This window comes from Mchenga conophoros, linkage group LG8 (assembly GCF_057382185.1).
Source record: "Mchenga conophoros isolate Kocher_MC1m ecotype Shallow Benthic linkage group LG8, M_conophoros_male_GT1.1, whole genome shotgun sequence".
NCBI lineage: Eukaryota > Metazoa > Chordata > Actinopteri > Cichliformes > Cichlidae > Mchenga > Mchenga conophoros.
The window spans coordinates 27,231,466-27,251,378 of NC_140533.1; the positions used below are offsets into that span (position 1 = coordinate 27,231,466).

The 19,913-nt window shown below is 41.4% G+C and overlaps 1 protein-coding gene across 1 annotated transcript in view; it reads right to left on the reverse strand.

Moving 5' to 3' along the window:
• Positions 1–557: 557 nt before the first annotated feature.
• The window catches only part of LOC146568943 (corticotropin-releasing hormone receptor 1-like), a 101,106-nt gene continuing 81,750 nt past the window's right edge, over positions 558–19,913 (reverse strand). Inside the window, exons 11-14 of the mRNA XM_085285377.1 lie at positions 16,019–16,104; positions 15,062–15,197; positions 14,763–14,804; positions 558–5,524 (exon numbers count right to left, since the gene is read on the reverse strand). Coding sequence (XP_085141503.1) covers positions 5,384–5,524; positions 14,763–14,804; positions 15,062–15,197; positions 16,019–16,104 — 405 coding nt within the window. The 3' untranslated portion in view covers positions 558–5,383. The remainder of the gene's footprint in view (positions 5,525–14,762; positions 14,805–15,061; positions 15,198–16,018; positions 16,105–19,913) is intronic.

A 19,913-nucleotide genomic window follows, 5' to 3' on the forward strand; every position in this document is an offset into this window, starting at 1 on the left:
AAGGCCAAAACTTGTTTACTACAGCACTTTGATGCTTCTCCACACAAACAGTCATTATGTAATCATGACAAGAAGTAATGAGAATAGGAAATTGAATCATGCTGACTGTAGTTTTATCTGGAACTGCGAATATGAGTAACTCTCCCAAAGCTAGAAGCCCTGAGTGGAAGAGTGAATCCATGAGATGACAGAGTAATCGTCCCCCCAAAAGCCGCTCCGCAGGCAACGACTAACCTTCCTGTTCTCTTTAAGTGTTTGCATTCAATTAAGCAATAGTGCATCATGGTGAATACTGTTAAAGTCGACTTCTGTGGTCCTTTCTTTGTGTTTTAGTGCACACACAAAGACCCCTCCCTTCTCATACCCAGAAAATGGTGAATGTTCACTTGGGCAGAAGGATCTTATTTAAAAGCCAGATTTGGGCTGTGCTCCCCTTCGAGACTCACACACAAAGCTTAAGAGGATCACACGATACTCAGGATGTGTTTTCTTTCTTTGCTTTCGTCTCGGGGGACTGTGGAGACAAATGGCTGTGTGATCCGGAGTCTCCATCGCGGGTAATGGTGTCTTTTTTTTTTTACAGGCTTGTTTTCAGAAAAACTGGTCTATAAATAAATCTCTTCAATTTTTCATTCAGTCAAATGCAACACAGTTTATTATCGCTTGACATTTTTTTTCAAGTATGAAAATAACAATATTGAAAATAAATAACAATAAATAATAATTTGAATGACATTGTGATTTTTCATTGACCACCGTATACGTACCACAAAACGATGAAGATTCTCTTTGCATGGTTTCTATATTTCTTATTCTTGCTGATGTAAAACTTTTATTTTGAAAATTCCTAGCACAATTGCATGACGACTACACGTTTCTTTCGTTTAATTTGAATTTTCTCCACCACAAAAGGCTGGAATCAAGCTGAAAGCAGCTGCTCTGTTACAAGTGATGATCAGCATCATGTAAAACTCAATTACTTAAAATAATTTGACTTTTTTTTTTTATCACAACCAGAGCTCACACATCACTTACAAGGGGTAAAAAAATTATAATAATAGGGTGACAAAAAGAAAAGGTTCATATACAATTTTCTCATAAAAATGCACAGGTGCTAGGCATACTGGTATCATAGGAATGTGGACTGTGAATTGCTGATCACATGGAAAATGTGCCCATATGATTTACAGTGTGTGGTTTGTGTTTTTGGTTTCTATTCGTGGATTTTAAAGCCCCCTCCCATCACACTCACCTCTGATATTTATATATTTACAGGTCATCAGTAAATACAGTTACTGCAAGTGTTCAAGTCAATCGAACGCCACAGAAAGGTGTGAATGAGTATAAACACCACCCTGAATGGAGGAACCCTTTGCTTGCTGGTCGAGTCGATCTATTAAGTCTCTTTGATCAGCTGAAGAGTTTTGTTCCACAAAGACCATCGGAGGCGGCGGTGGTCTGACTAAAACTTGTAAAACTTGATCATTTCATTTGCTTTCTATAAAGATTATTCCTTTTTTTAAAACTAAATTCTGACTGATAATTTTAACTTGGTTTGCTTTCAAATGGGTAACACTTTGAGCATAGCACTTTGGACATGTAAAAGCTGCTTTACAACCCACCTTCTCTCCCAGCTTTCTTGTTATTTTCGACTCAGTTGAAATCATATCTGTGGTCATTTATACCTGTTGCTGCCACTGCCGAGCACAACACTGCGTACTTCCTGTCCCAAGCCCAGATAAATGTGAAGGGTTGCGTCAGAAAGGGCAGTCAAATCAAACACGTGACTCATAATGAGTCAGGGTCCGGGGTGGATAAATGACCACCCCTGATGCTGTTGGCTCACAGGGTGCCGGTGGAAACTGTACTTATCATTAGAAGAATCCAGCATGAAAAGGATTAGAAATAAGTACATCAGATTGAGGTGTTTGGATGGGAACTTAGTGAGGCAATGCCGAGACAGTCCGGACAGGGCAGCTGCCAGGCAGGACGAACAGCACAGACTGCAGTGAAGATTCATGGGTGTTGTGAGGGGGGTCATGTGACAGAGGTGGATGCTACAGAAAGAGTGAAATGGAAGCAGATGATCCACTAAAGAAGAAGAAGCTTGTACATTTGATTATCTTGTAGTTCTTATCTGCATTTGTAGTATAGGCTTGTTTAATATTGTATTTATTTAAAGTGCTTGTAGCTAAATCCAGTATAAGGCATCTTTTCTCATATGAGTTCAATCCTTTTGTGCCTGGTCCCTGACAAGTAAAAAATATAACAACTAACTAACTTACAAGCAATAAAGGAACTGCTGAACACGTGGTCCACTCATTCTCACTGCACAGTTTTTATACTTTGTGAAAGTCTCTGCACTAAAAGGACCACTAATGCAGAATCTTTCCATGACATGACTGGTTGCAAAGTGGCTTGCAGATTCACAGCAACTACATGCAGGCTGAAAGAGTGAAACTGTGGGCTCTGAGAGGTTTAACCAACAGGATGTGTAAAAGAAAACCATGCGGGATGCCGCAGAGACTTTAATCACTTCGTGACCTGAACTAACACGACGCTTAATTTGATTTAAAGTGCCACAAAATTAAATGTATTGTGTGTCCAAGTAATGTGAAACATGCTGTCACTCACACTGGTCCTGTGGTTACATCTCTAAAAATCTCTTTTTGAGGAACTTTCAGGTCATAGTTTTGGGTTTTAAATATTCTGATTCTTTTGGTTTTTCTGTTTCTTTTGTTTCTTTCAGATGTAAACAAACAGAGTTGGTGAACACAGTGAAGCATTTAGTAGCTGCTTCTCTTATGCTTAGACTTATGTTTTTCTAGAGGTAAGTGCCAGAGAGAAAATATAAATAGTTTCACAGGTATTATACTAATTATTTCTAAATTAAATAATTAAACATTTGATCTTTTGAAAGTGGGTTAATTTAAAAAAAAGTCTTTCTTATATCTAGAATTGAATGTATGTTGCCACATTAACTTTCTAATGTTAATATTGTTTTTCTGCCCACAAAGGTTTATTCTTTCTAGGTAAATTTAGTTTGGATAAGATGATGAGAATATGTGAGATACATGCATGGTTACTGTGTGTGTGTGTGTGTATAGAAAACAAAATATGCCATGTGTGCACTTTCCGAGTACACATGTATCCAAACTGGTCTGGCTTCAAAATGGTCCAGAACCAGTGTGCCAGGAGTAAAATCACAGCCAAAGAGACACCCAAGAGTCCCAATGAGTCTGAAGCTGAACCAGATCTACATCTTAGCCAAATTCAGGTCATCACACGTGATTCAGAGATGGTCTGAATGCAGCCAACCTCTCAGGCCAAAGTAGGTCAAATCGGCACAAAAAACCCTCTACCAATTATTACTGAGGCAGATCTGCAGGCGCAGAGACGGGCACCATAAATGATCAGTAAGATAAATTAGAAGAAAGGCTACACGTCTCTGTAGCTGAATAGAAACCATTGTTACAGGTTACAATAAAAGAAAATTCCAACTAAATGTTGTGTCAGCATTTGATAACCACACACAGTCATAGCAGACAATCACCTTGAGATGTTTGAGTGATGATTCTTATTCAATTTTCCTCTGTTTGGGGTCAGATTGAAATGGTCTGTAGGGACGTTCTGACCATATTTTGCCCCAATGTGAGCTAAAGCCAGGAAGTGATTAGCCTTACTTGGCACAGCAGCTGTAGTCAAAGGGGCAAAGGCTAGCTATATATAGAAATATGCACTTATGAAGCTGAATGGAATTCGCTTATCCAGCAGATTTTTATCACATGCCATTTCAGTCCAGGGTTTTATTATAGGGGGAGCTGAAGACTGGACAGCTAACCCTGCAATTACTTCAGTTAGATTAAATCCTACATATATAGCGCCAATTCACAGAAACAGTCGTCTCAAGGTTCTTTTCACTGAGTGTGAAGTGCTCTATTGGGATAATGCGGTGCTCAGAGGACTTTAAGATATGATGGGGCCTGATCATCCAGGACTTTGTATGTGAGGAGGAGGTTTTTAAATTCAATTAGTGGACATACCTCCATCATCTCAACCACAGCCACCCTACGCCGCCCTAATTATCGTGTATCGACCCGCCTGTTTAATCTGTACATCAATAGAAACATACACATCATAGCTTGTGCTTTAAGCGAGAGTTAAGCCATGTAATTATTCTGCAGTAAAAGGCTATTTCCTCCACTTTCACTCTTTGTGCTCGACTAAGAAGTCACCTGAGCTCAGAAAGGAGATGAATGATGTGAGACTAACTGACAGTAACCTTAAACCTCAGGTAGCTGAGCTACTATAGCCACTAAAGTAACTGAGTAGGGTCATTTATGACCCCATTAGATTCTATACTGGAATAAATTGTTTTAAAGGCTAGATTATATCTTTATAACATCATACTATGTTTCCTTTCTCTATGACCAATATTCTAAAGTGTTAAGAGGTAAGAAATTATGGGAGTTAACCTGAATTTTTTCCATCAGCTGAGCTGTTTTCATTGCATTATTGGGCTTCTGCAGCACTAAATCACGCTGTTCTTAGTCTGTTACTGTCACAATGCAGCGATAAAAGGTGGAAAATGTAAATAGAAGACAAACACTGCCATCCCAATGGGCCACTTCTTACAGAAAACAATTAAAGTTGTCACAGAAATATACACGTAGGGTCATAAATGTCCCCAGAGGGTCACTTGGAGGTTACTCAAAGCTGTAAAAGCTGTAAATGTGTCTGTTTTTTCTGGAACAAAACTCTTCAGGTAGGAATTATGGAATGTGTTTAACCTTCCTGGAAAGTCGATGAAAGCAGCACGAGCGCACCGAGCTGAGAACAGAGGAAGAAAGCACAACATCAAATAAACAAACACCAGAAGCAGACAGCTGCTTGAGAGAAAAATAAAAACTTAAAATAAAATCTCAGGATAAGTAACGACTTAGTCACTGGCCCCTGCTAGCACATGACTCCGCTGAGATGGAATCCAGCTCGGTGCAGTCCAGGAGCATAAATCCTCAATCGTGATGGCGATGTTAGCAAAAACAAAGTGCCAGCGGGGAAACGACAGACAATTAAACAAGTGCTGTACATTCAAACTCCAGTACACACTCATCAGCTTGGTCACGTGCATCTTTTTGATCCACTAACCTCCCATTTTCACAAACATTGCAATGTCCTCTCCCGCCTGTACCCATCCATTTTCTCCTGAAAGTCTGTGTAATGTCCCTCCTGAGGTTTAGGAGACTGATGCAGCCTCTCTCTAGATCTCTAGCCGCAGAAAGTGTTTTAGTGTTACTCCAGTGATGTGGCAGAAAAGGATGACAACGACAGCTGGAGGTTTCTCCCAAAGCGCGAGCATGTAGGACAAAGCTGGTTTCCTCTTTCATAGCGACGTGGACTGCTTGATGCTGTGAAAGCTGACCCGTGAAGGTGAAGTGGGGATGGACATGGCCTGGGTCATCCTGGCTCGGATCGAGTGCTGCTCCTGCCATCGGTGGAAGCGCTTCCTCACGGCTGAGCGCACCTGTCAACAACAACACCGACAACAATAAGCTCGAGGAATTAAAGAAAACAAAGAATGATTATCTGTCAGCAGACTGGTCGTTCAGCTGAGCCGATTTAATTCTTTTACGCTCACGCTGTTTACTGAGACGCTGCCTCGTGGGTCGCTCCACCTGACTGCTGCAGAATCAGCTGACTTTATTTTTATTTACCTTCATACTCAAGTTCAAGTTCAAGTTCAAGTTCAACTTTATTGTCACTTCAACCATATACAGTTTAAAAATACACAGTGAGGCGAAACAACGTTCCTCCAGGAACCAAGGTGCTACAAGACAAGTTAGTGCAAAAAATAATAATAATATATAATATATCTAGTAATAATATTGTGCAAAAGAGCATTTACAGGTTGGTGTGTGCGATGGTTTGGTGGTGTAGGTCAGTGTGTTTGCGCTTGTGTTGGTTAGTCAGTCCAGTCTCAATGTTTTGAGGTATTTGAGTTAAGCTGAGTGATAATGTTAGTGTATGTGTGTGTGTGCGCGTGTTTATCAGTCAGTCCCTTTTTGCTGAGGAGACGGATGGCTTGTGGAAAAAAGCTGTTGCACAGTCTGGATGTGCGTGCCCGAATGCTTCGGTACCTTTTTCCAGATGGCAGGAGTGTAAAGAGTGTGTGAGAGGGGTGTGTCCGATCAGCCACAATGCTGGTGGCTTTGCGAATGCAGCGTGTGGTGTAGATGTCCTCAATAGAGGGTAGAGAGACCCCGATGATCTTCTCTGCTGTTCCCACTATCCGCTGTAGGGTCTTGCGGTCTGATATGGCACAGCTCCCAAACCAGACAGTGATGCAGCCGCTCAGGATGCTCTCAATAGTTCCTCTATAGAAGGTGGTCAGGATCGGTGGTGGAAGCCGGGCCTTTCTCAGTCTTCTCAGAAAGAAGAGACGCTGTTGGGCTTTCTTGTGCAGGGAGCTGGTGTTGAGGGACCAGCCGAGGTCCTTCTCCAGGTGTACGCCCAGGAATTTGGTGCTGTCAACGATCTCCACAGAGGAGCCGTTGATGCTCAGCGGTGAGTGGTCGCCTCGTGTCCTCCTAAAGTCAACAACCATCTCTTTTGTCTTGTCAACATTCAGAGACAGGTTGTTGTCCTTACACCAGTCTGTTAGTCTCTGCACTTCCTCTCTGTACGCTGACTCGTCGTTCTTGCTAATGAGACCCACCACGGTTGTGTCATCAGCGAATTTAATGATGTGATTTGAACTGTGTGTTGCTACACAGTCATGAGTCAGCAGTGTGAACAGCAGAGGACTGAGCACACAGCCTTGTGGGGCCCCAGTGCTCAGTGTGGTGGTGCTGGAGGTGCAGTTCCCGATCCGTACTGACTGAGGCCTTCCGGTCAGAAAGTCCAGGATCCAGTTGCAGAGGGAGGTGTTCAGGCCTAACAGGCTCAGCTTTCCGATCAGTTGTTGGGGGATGATCGTGTTAAATGCTGAGCTGAAATCTATGTACAGCATTCGGACGTGTGAGTCCTTCTTGTCCAAGTGTGTCAGGGCAAGATGGAGTGCAGTGGAGATGGCGTCGTCCGTTGAGCGGTTATGGCGGTATGCAAATTGCATTGGGTCCAGTGAGGGGGGCAGCAGGGTCTTGATGTGTCTCATGACGAGCCGTTCGAAGCACTTCATGATGGTGGGTGTAAGTGCGATAGGGCGGTAGTCATTGAGACAGGACACAGAAGACTTCTTGGGCATGGGGACGATGGTGGTGGCCTTGAAGCACGTGGGGACAACGGCAGTGCTCAGAGAGATGTTGAAGATGTCGGTGAGAACATTTGCCAGCTGATCAGCACATTCTCTGAGCACTCTGCCTGGGATGTTGTCTGGTCCAGCAGCTTTACGTGGATTGACTCTGCGTAGAGTTTTCCTCACCTCAGCTGTAGTGAGACACAGGACCTGGTCGTTCGGAGGAGGGGTGGTCTTCCTCGCCGCCACGTCGTTCTGCCTGTCGAACCGAGCATAGAAGTTGTTAAGCACATCTGGGAGGGAGCCGTCACTGTCACAGGCAGGTGGTGTCGTCCTGTAGTTAGCGATGGCTTGTAAGCCCTGCCACATGCGTCGTGTGTCGCCGCTGTCCTTGAAGTGGTTGTGGATTCTCTGGGCGTGTGCGCGCTTCGCCTCTCTGATGGCCCGAGAAAGTTCAGCCCTCGCTCTTCTAAGCGCCACCTTATCTCCCTCTTTGAAGGCAGAGTCTCGGGTCCTTAGAAGTGCACGCACTTCCGCAGTAATCCACGGTTTCTGGTTGGGTCGTGAGATGATGATCTTGGAGACAGTGACGTCATCGGTGCACTTGTTGATATAGCTGGACACTGATGATGTGTACTCCTCCAAGTCAGTGAAGTCGCCGTAAGTTGCAGCCTCTCTAAACATGTTCCAGTCAGTGCTCTCAAAACAGTCCTGAAGAGCAGAGATGGCTCCTGCTGGCCAGGTTTTCACCTGCTTCAGAACCGGTCTGATCGCCTGACGAGTGGTCTGTATGCTGGAATTAGCATAACAGAGATGTGAATATTTTCAGAGTGATAGGCTATTTTTCTACCTTTTAATTCACCCTTAACTTTTTTCACAGACTTGACAGAAAGACCGACGTTCAGGAAGTGAAATGAGTCAAACTGCAGTGATTTGTAGTTTCAAGGATTCAGTGTTATGCAATGGGACTGCAGCATTTTAACAAGGTAACCGACCTCTTTGGGAGGAGTCTAAATACATGCACACACAGTACTGTGCAAAAGTCTTCAGCTACCCCCTGTTTCTTTATTGTTTCTTTATATTTTGTTTGCTGTTTTGTTTTTCTTTTTCACTCATTTCCAGTCTATGTACCTGACCTTTTTCACAGGAATGTCTTTATGTTTGTTAAGCCACTTAAATTTGATATAAATTATTTAAGGATAAAAAGCACCACTGTTGTGTCTGCAAATAACAGACAACTTAGCATAGAACCATTTTAAAATTGTCAAGAGAAAGAAGTGGAGGAGAAAAGAAAAAGAAGACGTGACCTAAGAAAAAAACAAGAGACTATCCACAGCAGACGAACAGTATCTAAGTCAGATCCTTAAGAAATATGAAAAAGACCTGATAAGATCTGGACTGAAAATCAGTGGTGACAGAAATTATTGAGGGAGATTTTTGGCTAAAATCACAGCCAGTAAATACAGACGAGATCAGGAGAGAGCTGCAACAACAGAGGTACGGCTGAGTGTCTACAGCCATCTGTAAAACACAGTGGAGACTTTATCATGGTTTGGGGCTGTATTCCAGCCAGTGGTGTTGGAGATCTTCTCAAAATTGATGAAATTCTGAATGCAGAAAAATAAAATCAGATTTTGATACATCATACAACACAACATGGAAAGTTTCTGATTGGCAGCAGCTTCATTCTCCAGAAAACAACGATCACAAACATGCTGTCAACCCTTTAAAGACTAAACAATGTAATAATTGCAAAATTACAAAAAAAAGAACTAATAATTTGCATATCTGAATTTACATTTGTGTATTATTTGCAACATCAGACATTTTTTTTTTGCATTTTTTGCTTAAAAATGTATCATGCAATTTATTATTTTTTTGGGGGAAAAAATAACTCAATAACTCAACAACTCAATCATATGTAGTGCACTTGGCTCTAAGAAACCAGAGCATACCTGGATGAAAAAGCCCAGAGCCCAGACCTCAACATTATTAAAGCAGCGAACAGCAAACATCCAAAGAAGAGCTCAGCATGACCTTCAGACGTCCTTGAGAACCATTTCTGAAGACTACTTAAAGAAATTAGCTGACTTAGGGCGAGAGGCAGGGTACACCCTGCACAGTCTCTCGCAGGGCTAGAATAATAAAACTTTTTTTTGCCTAATATAGGCATCTATAGGCATGTGTTTCCATGTATGTTTATATATGTGTCATTGCTACACATATTTCACATTTTCCCAAAATATTAAAAAAACTGTTTGACAGTACTGTGCATATACATATAGCAGTCTCTGCACTGTACAGTCACATTTATGGCCCTCAGCTCATATGTTTCATATACTATACGGTGACAACTGGCTATAAATTATTTTAACGATGATTAAAACGGGACCATCAATCAATCAATCCAAAAATCAATCGCCCCATGTGTCCCATTTCTGTCCACCTCCACAATCACAATTCTTATCTTTCGCTAATCTAAAATGTGAACCACAGAGCATTACTTTAACACACAACTTTAGACTTTACAGGGCAGACTGTCAGATAACTGACCACCATTGTGTTTCACTTGGGTCATGTGGCCCAAAGTAGGATCATTTAATCCTCTACAGATGTTTTTGCTCCAAATGTTTTCCGTTTCTCCTGTATGTGACTGTGGGTATCCTTTGTTCATCTCTTTCATTTTTCCCCCTGCTTTTCCCTGCTACCCTCAGCCTGTAACAAAACACTAAATCAATACCCTGTGTAGGCTGCACATGCTGGTTAAGCTCCTCATTGCAGCTACAACACTGTTCATGATGAGACAGTCGTTCATCATTCAGTCGGCTATCACAGTGTGGGACGGTACCAAAGGGCAAGCAGTCAGCTGATATTACATCTACAAGCGAGTCAAGGAATAACTCGTTAGGTAATGATTGTTCTGTCAAATGACGCCGGGCTCTGAAGCTAAATCAGGTTATGATCCTGCAGGTTTACCTTTATGCCTAGTTTGTGGCTCAGGTGGCACGGCTATGGTCTCTTCAGCAATAAAGGTATTGATTGAGACTTTGGAGAGCATAATAGAACAGTCCATCTAAACACTGTGACGTACCAAATCATTAGCCATTTCTCAGGTGGCTTCCTGCTGTGAAGGATGAAATTCTACATGAACACAAATTTTATGAGATTTTCTAAATTTCTTTGCTATTTTGGAAGCAGGAGTAGGCTTTTTAAACTACAAACTCCGGGCTGAAAAAATAAAGCCAAAACTGCAGTTCCTCTAGCGGCCACTTGAGGCTGTCTTCAAATGAATCAGTCCCCATAGATGATTACAGTCTCATACAAAAATACACTTTGGCCTCTTTGGATAGTTTCTTCCTTAATTAAAACAACTTTAGCGCTTAAAGTGGGCATAGCCACCATTACATCACCCATTGGTTTTGAATGCTGACACTGGCATTATTATTTTTTCCAAGTGACCTTATTTACATGAAAAGGTGGCACGTGATGTATTTGCTGAATTTAGGGTGTTTTGGGAGTTCTCTTTCAAACTGCAGTCTCTTGGTTTTCAGAGAACCGCAGTTACGCTAGTAACCAAACATTCGGCGGAAACACACCACAGCAAACTTAATTAGCATTCATAAGCCATATGTGTGGTCATCAAAGGTCCATAGGCTGTCATGTGTCTAATCTGCATCACTGAACTCGACCTCTCCATCGGGTTTGTGCTTTTGTTGCCTTGTGGAGCCTAAAAGCAAGAAATGATCCGGCTTGATGTGTGATAAATATAGCCCAAGAAGTCTGGGCTTCAGTTTTGGTGAGTGAAACTGAAATATTTAGTCTGTGTGTCAGTGTCACATCCATACAGTTTCAGGATGCAAATATGGTCACTTCTGTCTCCAAAAAACCCCAAAGTGCTAACACTGAGGCTTCATAATGTGGAGTCTAAACTAAACTAATGGGTGTGGACTTCCCGTCATTTTGGGGCACCAGTCACATTGTGATGATGGTCTTTGCTGTGAAAGCTATCAGTCAAATCTGATAAAAATTACACCCACACTGTCATGGCCTGGGTCTAGGGACCCAGGGCTCATGTATTTTAGTGTATGTTTATGTTTATATTTTCCATGTGGTGTTTTGGTTTTCTCTCCATGTTTTTCCGTGTGAGCTTCCAGAGGTTTTGGTGTGCTGAGGAGACTGCGAACCTGGAAGTGTTTCTGCTCTAGAGACAGCCACACCTGCCGCTCGTCGTCCTCTGCCAGCTGCAGCAGATTACGCTCGTCAAGGGAGCGGCATTTAAGACTGTAGCTGAGCTGAGGCCGACGCTGCATCCTTGAGTCAGAACTCGTCAGTACAGCTGTGGACTTGGTATAAACCTTTGAGAACGTAGATTCCCTGCTAACCTGTATGTGTCTATGTTACCAGGAATCTGGAGCGGAGTGTGGGAGTTTTTGGAGTCGCCACTGTTTCACCTTTCATGAACATCTGCACTGTGTGGGATTCAGGGAGAATCACCACGGGACCACAGTGCTGGGATTTTGTATATAGTTGTGTGTTTTCCACCCCCTGTCAATAAATCCACTGTCCTTCACACAGAGTCTCGCATTTGGGCCCTACTTTCACTGCAACTCCACGGTCTTTGCCATCGCAGCCCGTGACACACACACGCATTTCACTTTTCATATTACAGGAGCTGCAAATATTTTTTTCATTAACCTGTCATTTTTTTTCTCTTGCTTTCTTAATAAATGATCATTTAGTTCACAAAATGCCAGAAAAAAAGTGTGAAGTGTTCAACCTTTTGCTTCAATAAGCAAACACGGAAATTTACAACAAAACCAGAGAAAATCTGAGTTGCTAAAAGCTGCATTCTCTGACAGAAGAGACTACAGTTTGCTTTTCAATTAACCATAGCTCGATATTGATTACAGAAGTGAACGGCCTAAAAGCCATCTATTGAGTCCAAGGCCAGGAATTAAATCACTCAACCTGCAATCAAACAACAAGTGCTCTGCCACCTGAGCCACAGCCACCAATTTATTAATGCCTGTCAGTGCTGGTAATTTAAGGTGATCTGCTCACAGTGAGGACAAAAACAGAATGAAGTGGCCTAAAATTGTTCAGCATGACACAAAAAATATTCAGTTTCAAGTTGGGCTGAGGACACAAAGGCAAAATCAAAAGCTAATAATGCAACGCTAGCTATCCTCTCTCTCATAAAGAAGAGGAAGAGGTTGTGCCACAAACTGCTTTGAGTGTACCTAAAGATTTCAATACTTAATACTCATTTTTTGGGCAGCTCTCTTCTTACTATTTGCTTTTAAATTTTGAACTGTACACATTGTTGTTATCGCCCAGTTACTCTAGTATTCCAATAAAGAAACAAAATGCCAGGTTTAATTTTTTAAAGCAACATCTGATTGAAAACTAAATTGGTTACAAAATGGGTTTCTACTCCACATGCATAGAATAGAATTACCAAAGCCTGTTTAAAAAATAAATAAATTAAACAACACTTCTCATCAGCTGTCTTCCCCACAGACCAGTCGGCTGAGAAAGCGATCAGGATCCTTGAAGCTCGACTGAGAATGCTTTGTCTGCTCTGTTTTATTCTAGGCAATAAAATAAAACAAACAAACAAACAAACAAACAAACAAACAAACAAACAAACAAACAAACAACACAAATTCCCCTTTACCAGAACAACCAACTATAATGTCGAGCCTACAATATCTCTGATTCTGTTTTTCAGACAAGACAGAGAAACTGCCAGTGGTGGTTCAATCTAAAAATGTTTTTCAGGTAATATCTACAGTTATCCACCCAACATCTCTCTCCCTCTGCAAAACTCAGCTCCATGTAGCTGCCAAAATAGTATTACAAAACCCACTGAGGTCGTCCAGAAGTCACATTAGCTCTAAAACATGCAGTAGTTCAAACACAGAAGATCTGTCAAGTTTGGGCGTGAAGCCTCGCTGTCTGCTCCTTGAACTTTGCCTCGATGTCCATGTTGGACTTTAGATTAAGAAAGTCGAGAACAAAACCCCACACGAGCAACTTAAACTGTCAGCCTCTCTCCCGAGTCTTTTACTTGCTGAGCTAACTGATCCTGACAGTAATTCAGCCACACCATGAGTTTATAATGCTGACATCGGGGCACAGGGGGCGATGTTTGTGACAGTGCACACAAGAAAGTTCAGGTGTGCTTGAAACGTTACAGCTGTCATGATGCAATAAATAGGTACAGTCGGAGTCGTGCATGAGCTGCTGATGTTTTTCAGCAAAAAACATCCCAGACATGTTTGTAATCTACCAAACAAGGTCCACGTTGTGTAGCCATCTATTTACACCCATTTAGTAAAGACATAAAGATTTCTTCATTGCAGTGATCTGACAGATATTTGCTGCTGAACCTCTTTTGTAAATGAAAACAAGGTCAGCATCTGTCAAAACTAATATACAGCAACCAGTTTTGACCTGGGCGTTAACGTGTCTGTTTTAGGCACAGCTGCTGGGATGTTGCTGTTTGAACTACTTGTGTTTTGCTTTTTTTAAAATTTATTTAGAAACAGTATTTAGATCTATTACAGTAAATACAGCTAATCTGTACAGATGTTCTTTATTCCCATAGGAATCATCTAGCGCCCCCTTTAAGCCAGTTTCATCATCAGTTCACCTTCAAAACATCAAGCCACAGCTAGACTTTGTGTTTAACGCTCATGCCCTGAAATAAACAGTGAACATCAGCAGGTTAGCATGCTGGTGTTAGCAGTAAGGCACCACTGTGCTGATCTGCAAAGCACCACATAGCTGCTAGCAGGGCTGCACACTCTAAATATAGTCTTTCTTGATTTGACAGATCTGCATCAGCCTAAAGCTCACCGGCCTCAGCTGCAGCATCTGTTTCACTTCTGCTATCTATTTTGTTCTGCTTGTATCGTGTAAAAGAAACAGAGAAACAACTGCCAGCACGCTCGTAAGCCGCGAGGAAACATCTGCAGATGGTGCAAAGAGGCAATGAGGACTGTTCTTGTAGGAAGGAAGGAACAGGAAAGGAGCAACACTTTATACATTTGTTACTACTTACTGCTTAAAATGTGCAAAGACTTAAATGTGTTAAATGTGATTTTTTCTATGGAGCAGATACCAATTAAAATGCTAAAACTATGACTAATATTAATATTAAACAATGAGCGTATCAAACATAAAGTAGCATTCCTCCGTGCTTGCATATTAATACTGGAGTTCTATTTTCAGAGGGTTTCACCCCTGATTTCGCCATGAAACCAAATTAGGGCTGACACTGTCATAAAGTGTAGCGAGTGATGTCACTTATGTCGGCACATGACAAGTCTTAATTGTGCCCTGAATATAAGTGCTTCGAGCTTTATCACTCTGCTCCCTGCAAAAAAACACACATAGGAACATGCAGCCACCGAAACGGCGAGTGGAGCCGCCTGAAGACGGGGAGATATAAATAAGTGTCTAAAGCAAAAGGGGGTGGGGGCTTTAAAATGTTAAATCAATAAGGCGGTGTGATTCTGCTTACCTCGCTGTTTAGGAAGCAGTAAAATACTGACACAAAGAAACCCTGTGTGAGAGGAAGGGAGAGATAAAGAAAGGACAAAACATGAACAAAGAGGAAGCCATCCAAAACATCAGCGCTGTGATCCTGGATTAATCACATATACACAGCAGCTTATCACACACATTCATTTAATCATTTCCCAGTCCCATCATTACAATTACTCTTTATCCCCCCCCCCCCAAAAAAAAGAAATCCACCCACACAAATGTCATTATACTCTGATTGTCTCTGAAAGGCTCCACTGTTTAAACAAATTGTACCTGGAAGGATTCCAAGAAGGAGTTGAAGTAGATGAAGACGATTTGAGAGATCTCATCTTCCCCTGGGTTGACAAAAAACAGCATATAGGTGATTCCCAGGAGGGGGAGAAGGACGAGCGTGGCCTTCACGGCTTTCCTGCAGGCGAAGAAACCACAGATCAGACAACCATGACGGACAGGCTCAGCTCACTGTGTGTTAAAGGCTCTTTTTGGATCCTTTTACCTGACTGAGGATTAAGTGTAAATCGTGACTAAGATCCAGGGTCTCTATGCTTCAGGTACAGCAGAGCACATTCAGTTCGTGGCTTTTTCACAATAGCATGGCTCATTTACACACAAGGTGTCCTTTACTGTCCAGTGGAATTACTGAGAAGAATAAGTCACTCTCAACTAGACATTCAGCGTGCAGGGTTTTATTGTGAAGGGGCATGTTTTAACCCAAACCATTCACTCAAACCTAGCCTTACCCAGTTTTTGCTGTCTAAACCTGACTAAATACTATTTAGTACATTAAACCAACCAGATTTTTAGTGGCTAAATATTTAGGCTTTTGCACCAAACCTAACCAAGTCAGTTTTAGTGGCAAAACCAAACCAAATCCTTCTTAGTGCCCAAACCAAGCCAAACATAATCACATTATTTTTAGTTGTTTTTCACAGCGAAAGTGAAAACAAGTGAAAAAAAAAAAATCAAATAAATTATCAAATAAAAGAAAGCAAAGGAAAGAGACACAGATGATCCAAAAGGACATGAAAGAAGATTTCCTGAATGGAAAACCTGCAAATTAAGTCTTCAAACTTCCAACTTCCTAATGTGTCTCTAAAACTGGCTAATGTAGTTGGCAGACTTGCCAAGGAACACATTTTCTATAACAGGTAGAAGCAAAAGCAAGTGGTATAAAAAAAAAAACACACTACAATGAGGAAGTGTTTTCACAGCAGGTAACGTTCAGTTCACCTGTACTGGATTGTCTCTGATGTCGTAGAGGCTCGCAGTTTGGTCATCAGGATTCGTACGATGTTGAAGAGGAAAATGAAATTGATCTGTGGAGAAATCAAACAAAGTAAGCATGGTACTGATTATGTAGGAAATTTTATCTGAATTTTATCTCTTTTATTCTGACTGGGTAATATGGTGTCTGGTGGGTAAATACTGGAACAAGTGTCTGTATATTTTGTGATAGTTTCATCCTTAATGTTTTTCTTTTTTTTAATGATATGGACTAATCTCATCTGAAATAAATAAAGGTCCTGTAAATCAATGTGAACCTCTTTATGAAGGCTTTACAGTGCGTGTCAGTGTCAGAGAAAGGTTATTTTGTTTCCATCTACTCCTCATTGATGTGCTCTTCATATTGCTTAACCCCTTTCACCTTTCGTTTTCCTTTAAATGGCTTTTAAAATGATTTTAAACCTCATTTTCTGACATTATTGACTGCTGCTCACTGAGGTTCAAGGTTTCTTCATTAGCACCCAGGGCATACTTGTTGTGCAGTAGATAGAGTCAGAACTACAGAAGTGTTGCATTAATATAGATTAAAAAAACCACAAAGGTAATAAAGTAAAAAAACAAAAAAAAACAAAACCACATTAAAACCTTACATTTAAAAATTAGTCAGGGAAGGTGAACCAAAGGAATGTGAGCTGTTCTTTGCAAACACAGGACTCACCTATAAGATTATAAGCCATTTTTGTGGTGAATTTTTGTTTTGCAGAGAATATGTCCCACATGCAAATCACGTTTCCTTCAAAACATACAGTATGTGTTGTTGCAATTCACTTGTGCTTTGGCATGCTGCTCAAACTGCCAACTCTGGGGCTGACAAATGGCCATTTGAGGCTGGCTCCAAGAGCAAATCGGTCCCCATAGACTTGTGTATTAAAATGCCCAACTTTACTGCAGAAATAAACATGTTTACAGCCTGGCTTTGCCTGCTAGGCTTCACCTCAGTTAATTGGGGTCACTCAACTGGACCACTTGACTGTATTTCTGTCAAGATCAGTAGAGTCAAAATATGATTGCTATTCCATCTACGGTAATTTATATCCGGCTGTGCTGCAAGGATCACGTTCCACAAACATGTGTGGAAGGCCTAAGGCAGGGACAGCGGTGGTACAGAGCAGGCAACAATGACATCGATGAGACTGAGGTAGTCAGGCATGGTGTGAAGAGGAGGGACCTGATAGAACGTGGGTTGCAAAGCTTCTTGCAGAAGCAGCAACAGCCATATGCATGGTAAAGAAGCTTAAATATCTAGATTGATATGGGGTTTACCAAAAGGATGTGGAGAAGGGTATTAGATGTGCTAGCTGCTTAATGAGGCCCATTCCCAGTTTGTAGTACCATAATCAGTTATCTGTCCAATAATATGGCAGTTATGATCACAAGTCTGTACCTGTGTCATTACCTGTGCAGTTTATGAATACAGCTTAATAACCAAGCTCTGCTAATGCTAACATCTCATCCAAGCAAGGTCTGAAGCTGAAGCTTTAAAATGTGCAGACACCAGCGTGACACGACATGCTGTTTGTGGACTTTAGGCAGGTTTTCAATTCCTGATTAACTCATTCACTGCCATTGACGTCTATAGCCGTCAATTGCAGTGAATGAGTCAATGGGTTTAACTCATTCACTGCCAATGGCTGGCAGTGAATGAGTTAAATATTGCAGTTTGTTACATTTCACATTTAAAAGTTATACACAAACATTTAGTGCCATTGAAAGAATGGTAGCTGGGCAGGTCAGTGCATTAACACAGATTAATATGTCCAGTTGCAAATGTACTTGCATATACTTGTTGAGGTCATGTACTTTGGTACATTTTTTGATGCACCTTCACTAGTACTTTCTTTTCAGCTACTGAATATCAAGCACCGATGATGACAAAGTGCTTCTAGAAGAAAAACAAATATTTTGAAGTCCCCATCTAAGTGAATGGGGTAAAGGGGCATATGTTTAGCTTTAAAGATCACTGGGCTGTTGTAAGGATGTGGATTGTTGGACCCAAATGCAGAATGCAGGTGACAAAAAAATGAAATAAAAGATGAGTTTTAAAAGCTGAGGAGAAGTTCATGACAATAATGTCCAAAATGGAGTTTGTTATATAACCACGAGTGGCATCGAATAACCCAAGACTGCACACAAAGCTGCACAAACTAACCCTTGAACAATATAACAGTCAGCACTAAGCACTGAAAACTCACATAATAAAACAGGAACTAAAGTGTAAAGTTACTACAATGATAATGAAAACAGAACATGAATCAAACCTCACCCTCACAATAATCAGAAACTTAGAGGGCTTTAAAAGCAATAAAACTAAATCCTGTACAAACCCGAACAGAGAAATATTAAAGGATCCAATGCTTAACTCAAGAAAACTGTAGGATTATGACATGAAAGTAAAGAATCACCAATAAGAGCCAATAAAAAGCGTTTCAGAAGTTTGGCGTCTTTGCACCAAAACAAGGTTTAAAAAGGTTTTTCCCTCCTGAAAAACATACTATGCACAGGCACAGGTCAACGGCCGCCTTTGGCAGATCAGACTTCGCCCAGATTCCCAGATCTCCTTCTTATTTAATATCTCCTTATCATCCATCCATCCAATTCAATTCAATTTCAATTCAATTTTATTTATATAGCGCCAAATCACAACAAAAGTCGCCTCAAGGCGCTTCATAGATACAGAGAAAAACCCAACAATCATATGACCCCCTATGAGCAAGCTCTTTGGCGACAGTGGGAAGGAAAAACTTCCTTTTAACAGGAAGAAACCTCCGGCAGAACCAGGCTCAGGGAGGGGCGGGGCCATCTGCTGCGACCGGTTGGGGTCATCCATCCATCCATCCTCTTCTGCTTATCCACTTCAAGATCATGTGGGAAGCTGGAGTCTTGTTGGGTGATGTAGACCTTTATCATTAACACATGATACGGCTACATAATGTACCCACTAACTACATACTAATTAAACTCCATCCATCACAGCTGTGAAATGCTACACGTTAAAACACACTGACAGTTTATTTTTATTTTTATTATAGATTTTAATCACTTTTAGCTGATGATAGTTTTAGTGTTTCAATACGGGGCTTCTGCTGCTTTTACACACAAGTAAAATGATTTCTTCTTCCACCCTTTATGGCAGCAGGATGGAGATGACTCAAAATAAACAGAGTGTGCGTGTTGATGGTGTTGAAGTACACGTCAGTCAACGTTAACAGCTTCTGTACAACAAGGAGCTCTATGTCGATAAGGCACTAAGCTGTTTAAGGCTTTAGTTAAACAGGAGGCTTTACTGGCACAGAGAGAAATCTAACATAATGCCTACATTCTCCTTTAATCTTGCTTAAAAAATGTTCTTTGTGTATCTAAAGTGCTTCTTGAGATTATTTTTCCACTGTGTGACGAATGACAAAATCAATAGCTTGTGAAATAAGTGTGAAATAAGTCACATGGGAGTAAAAATAGACATAGGAATACTTTCCAGGGCCGGTTTGACCCGACCTTGGCTCGAACAGATGTATGGCAGCCTCTCAGGGACCCTGCACTCTATTGGTCTAACTAAGCTCATGCAATTTTTAATAACATCCCAGATTCCTTCATTAAGGCAGGACATTACTTTATTGCTGATATTAAGAGCCGCTGGTGATGATGCCTGGAGAGTCCACCGACGCAACACCCTCAGAGAACAGACCACGAATTTCCTGGTGACCACATGTTCACCCTGTCGGATTAAGTGCTGGGCACAGAGATAAAAGCCCGCAAGAACATGCCATTGTAAGGAAGACTGGAGAAATTTCAGGGAAAGTAGCAGAGAGATATTAGAGCAGACAGATATGTGCTCCAGGGGCGA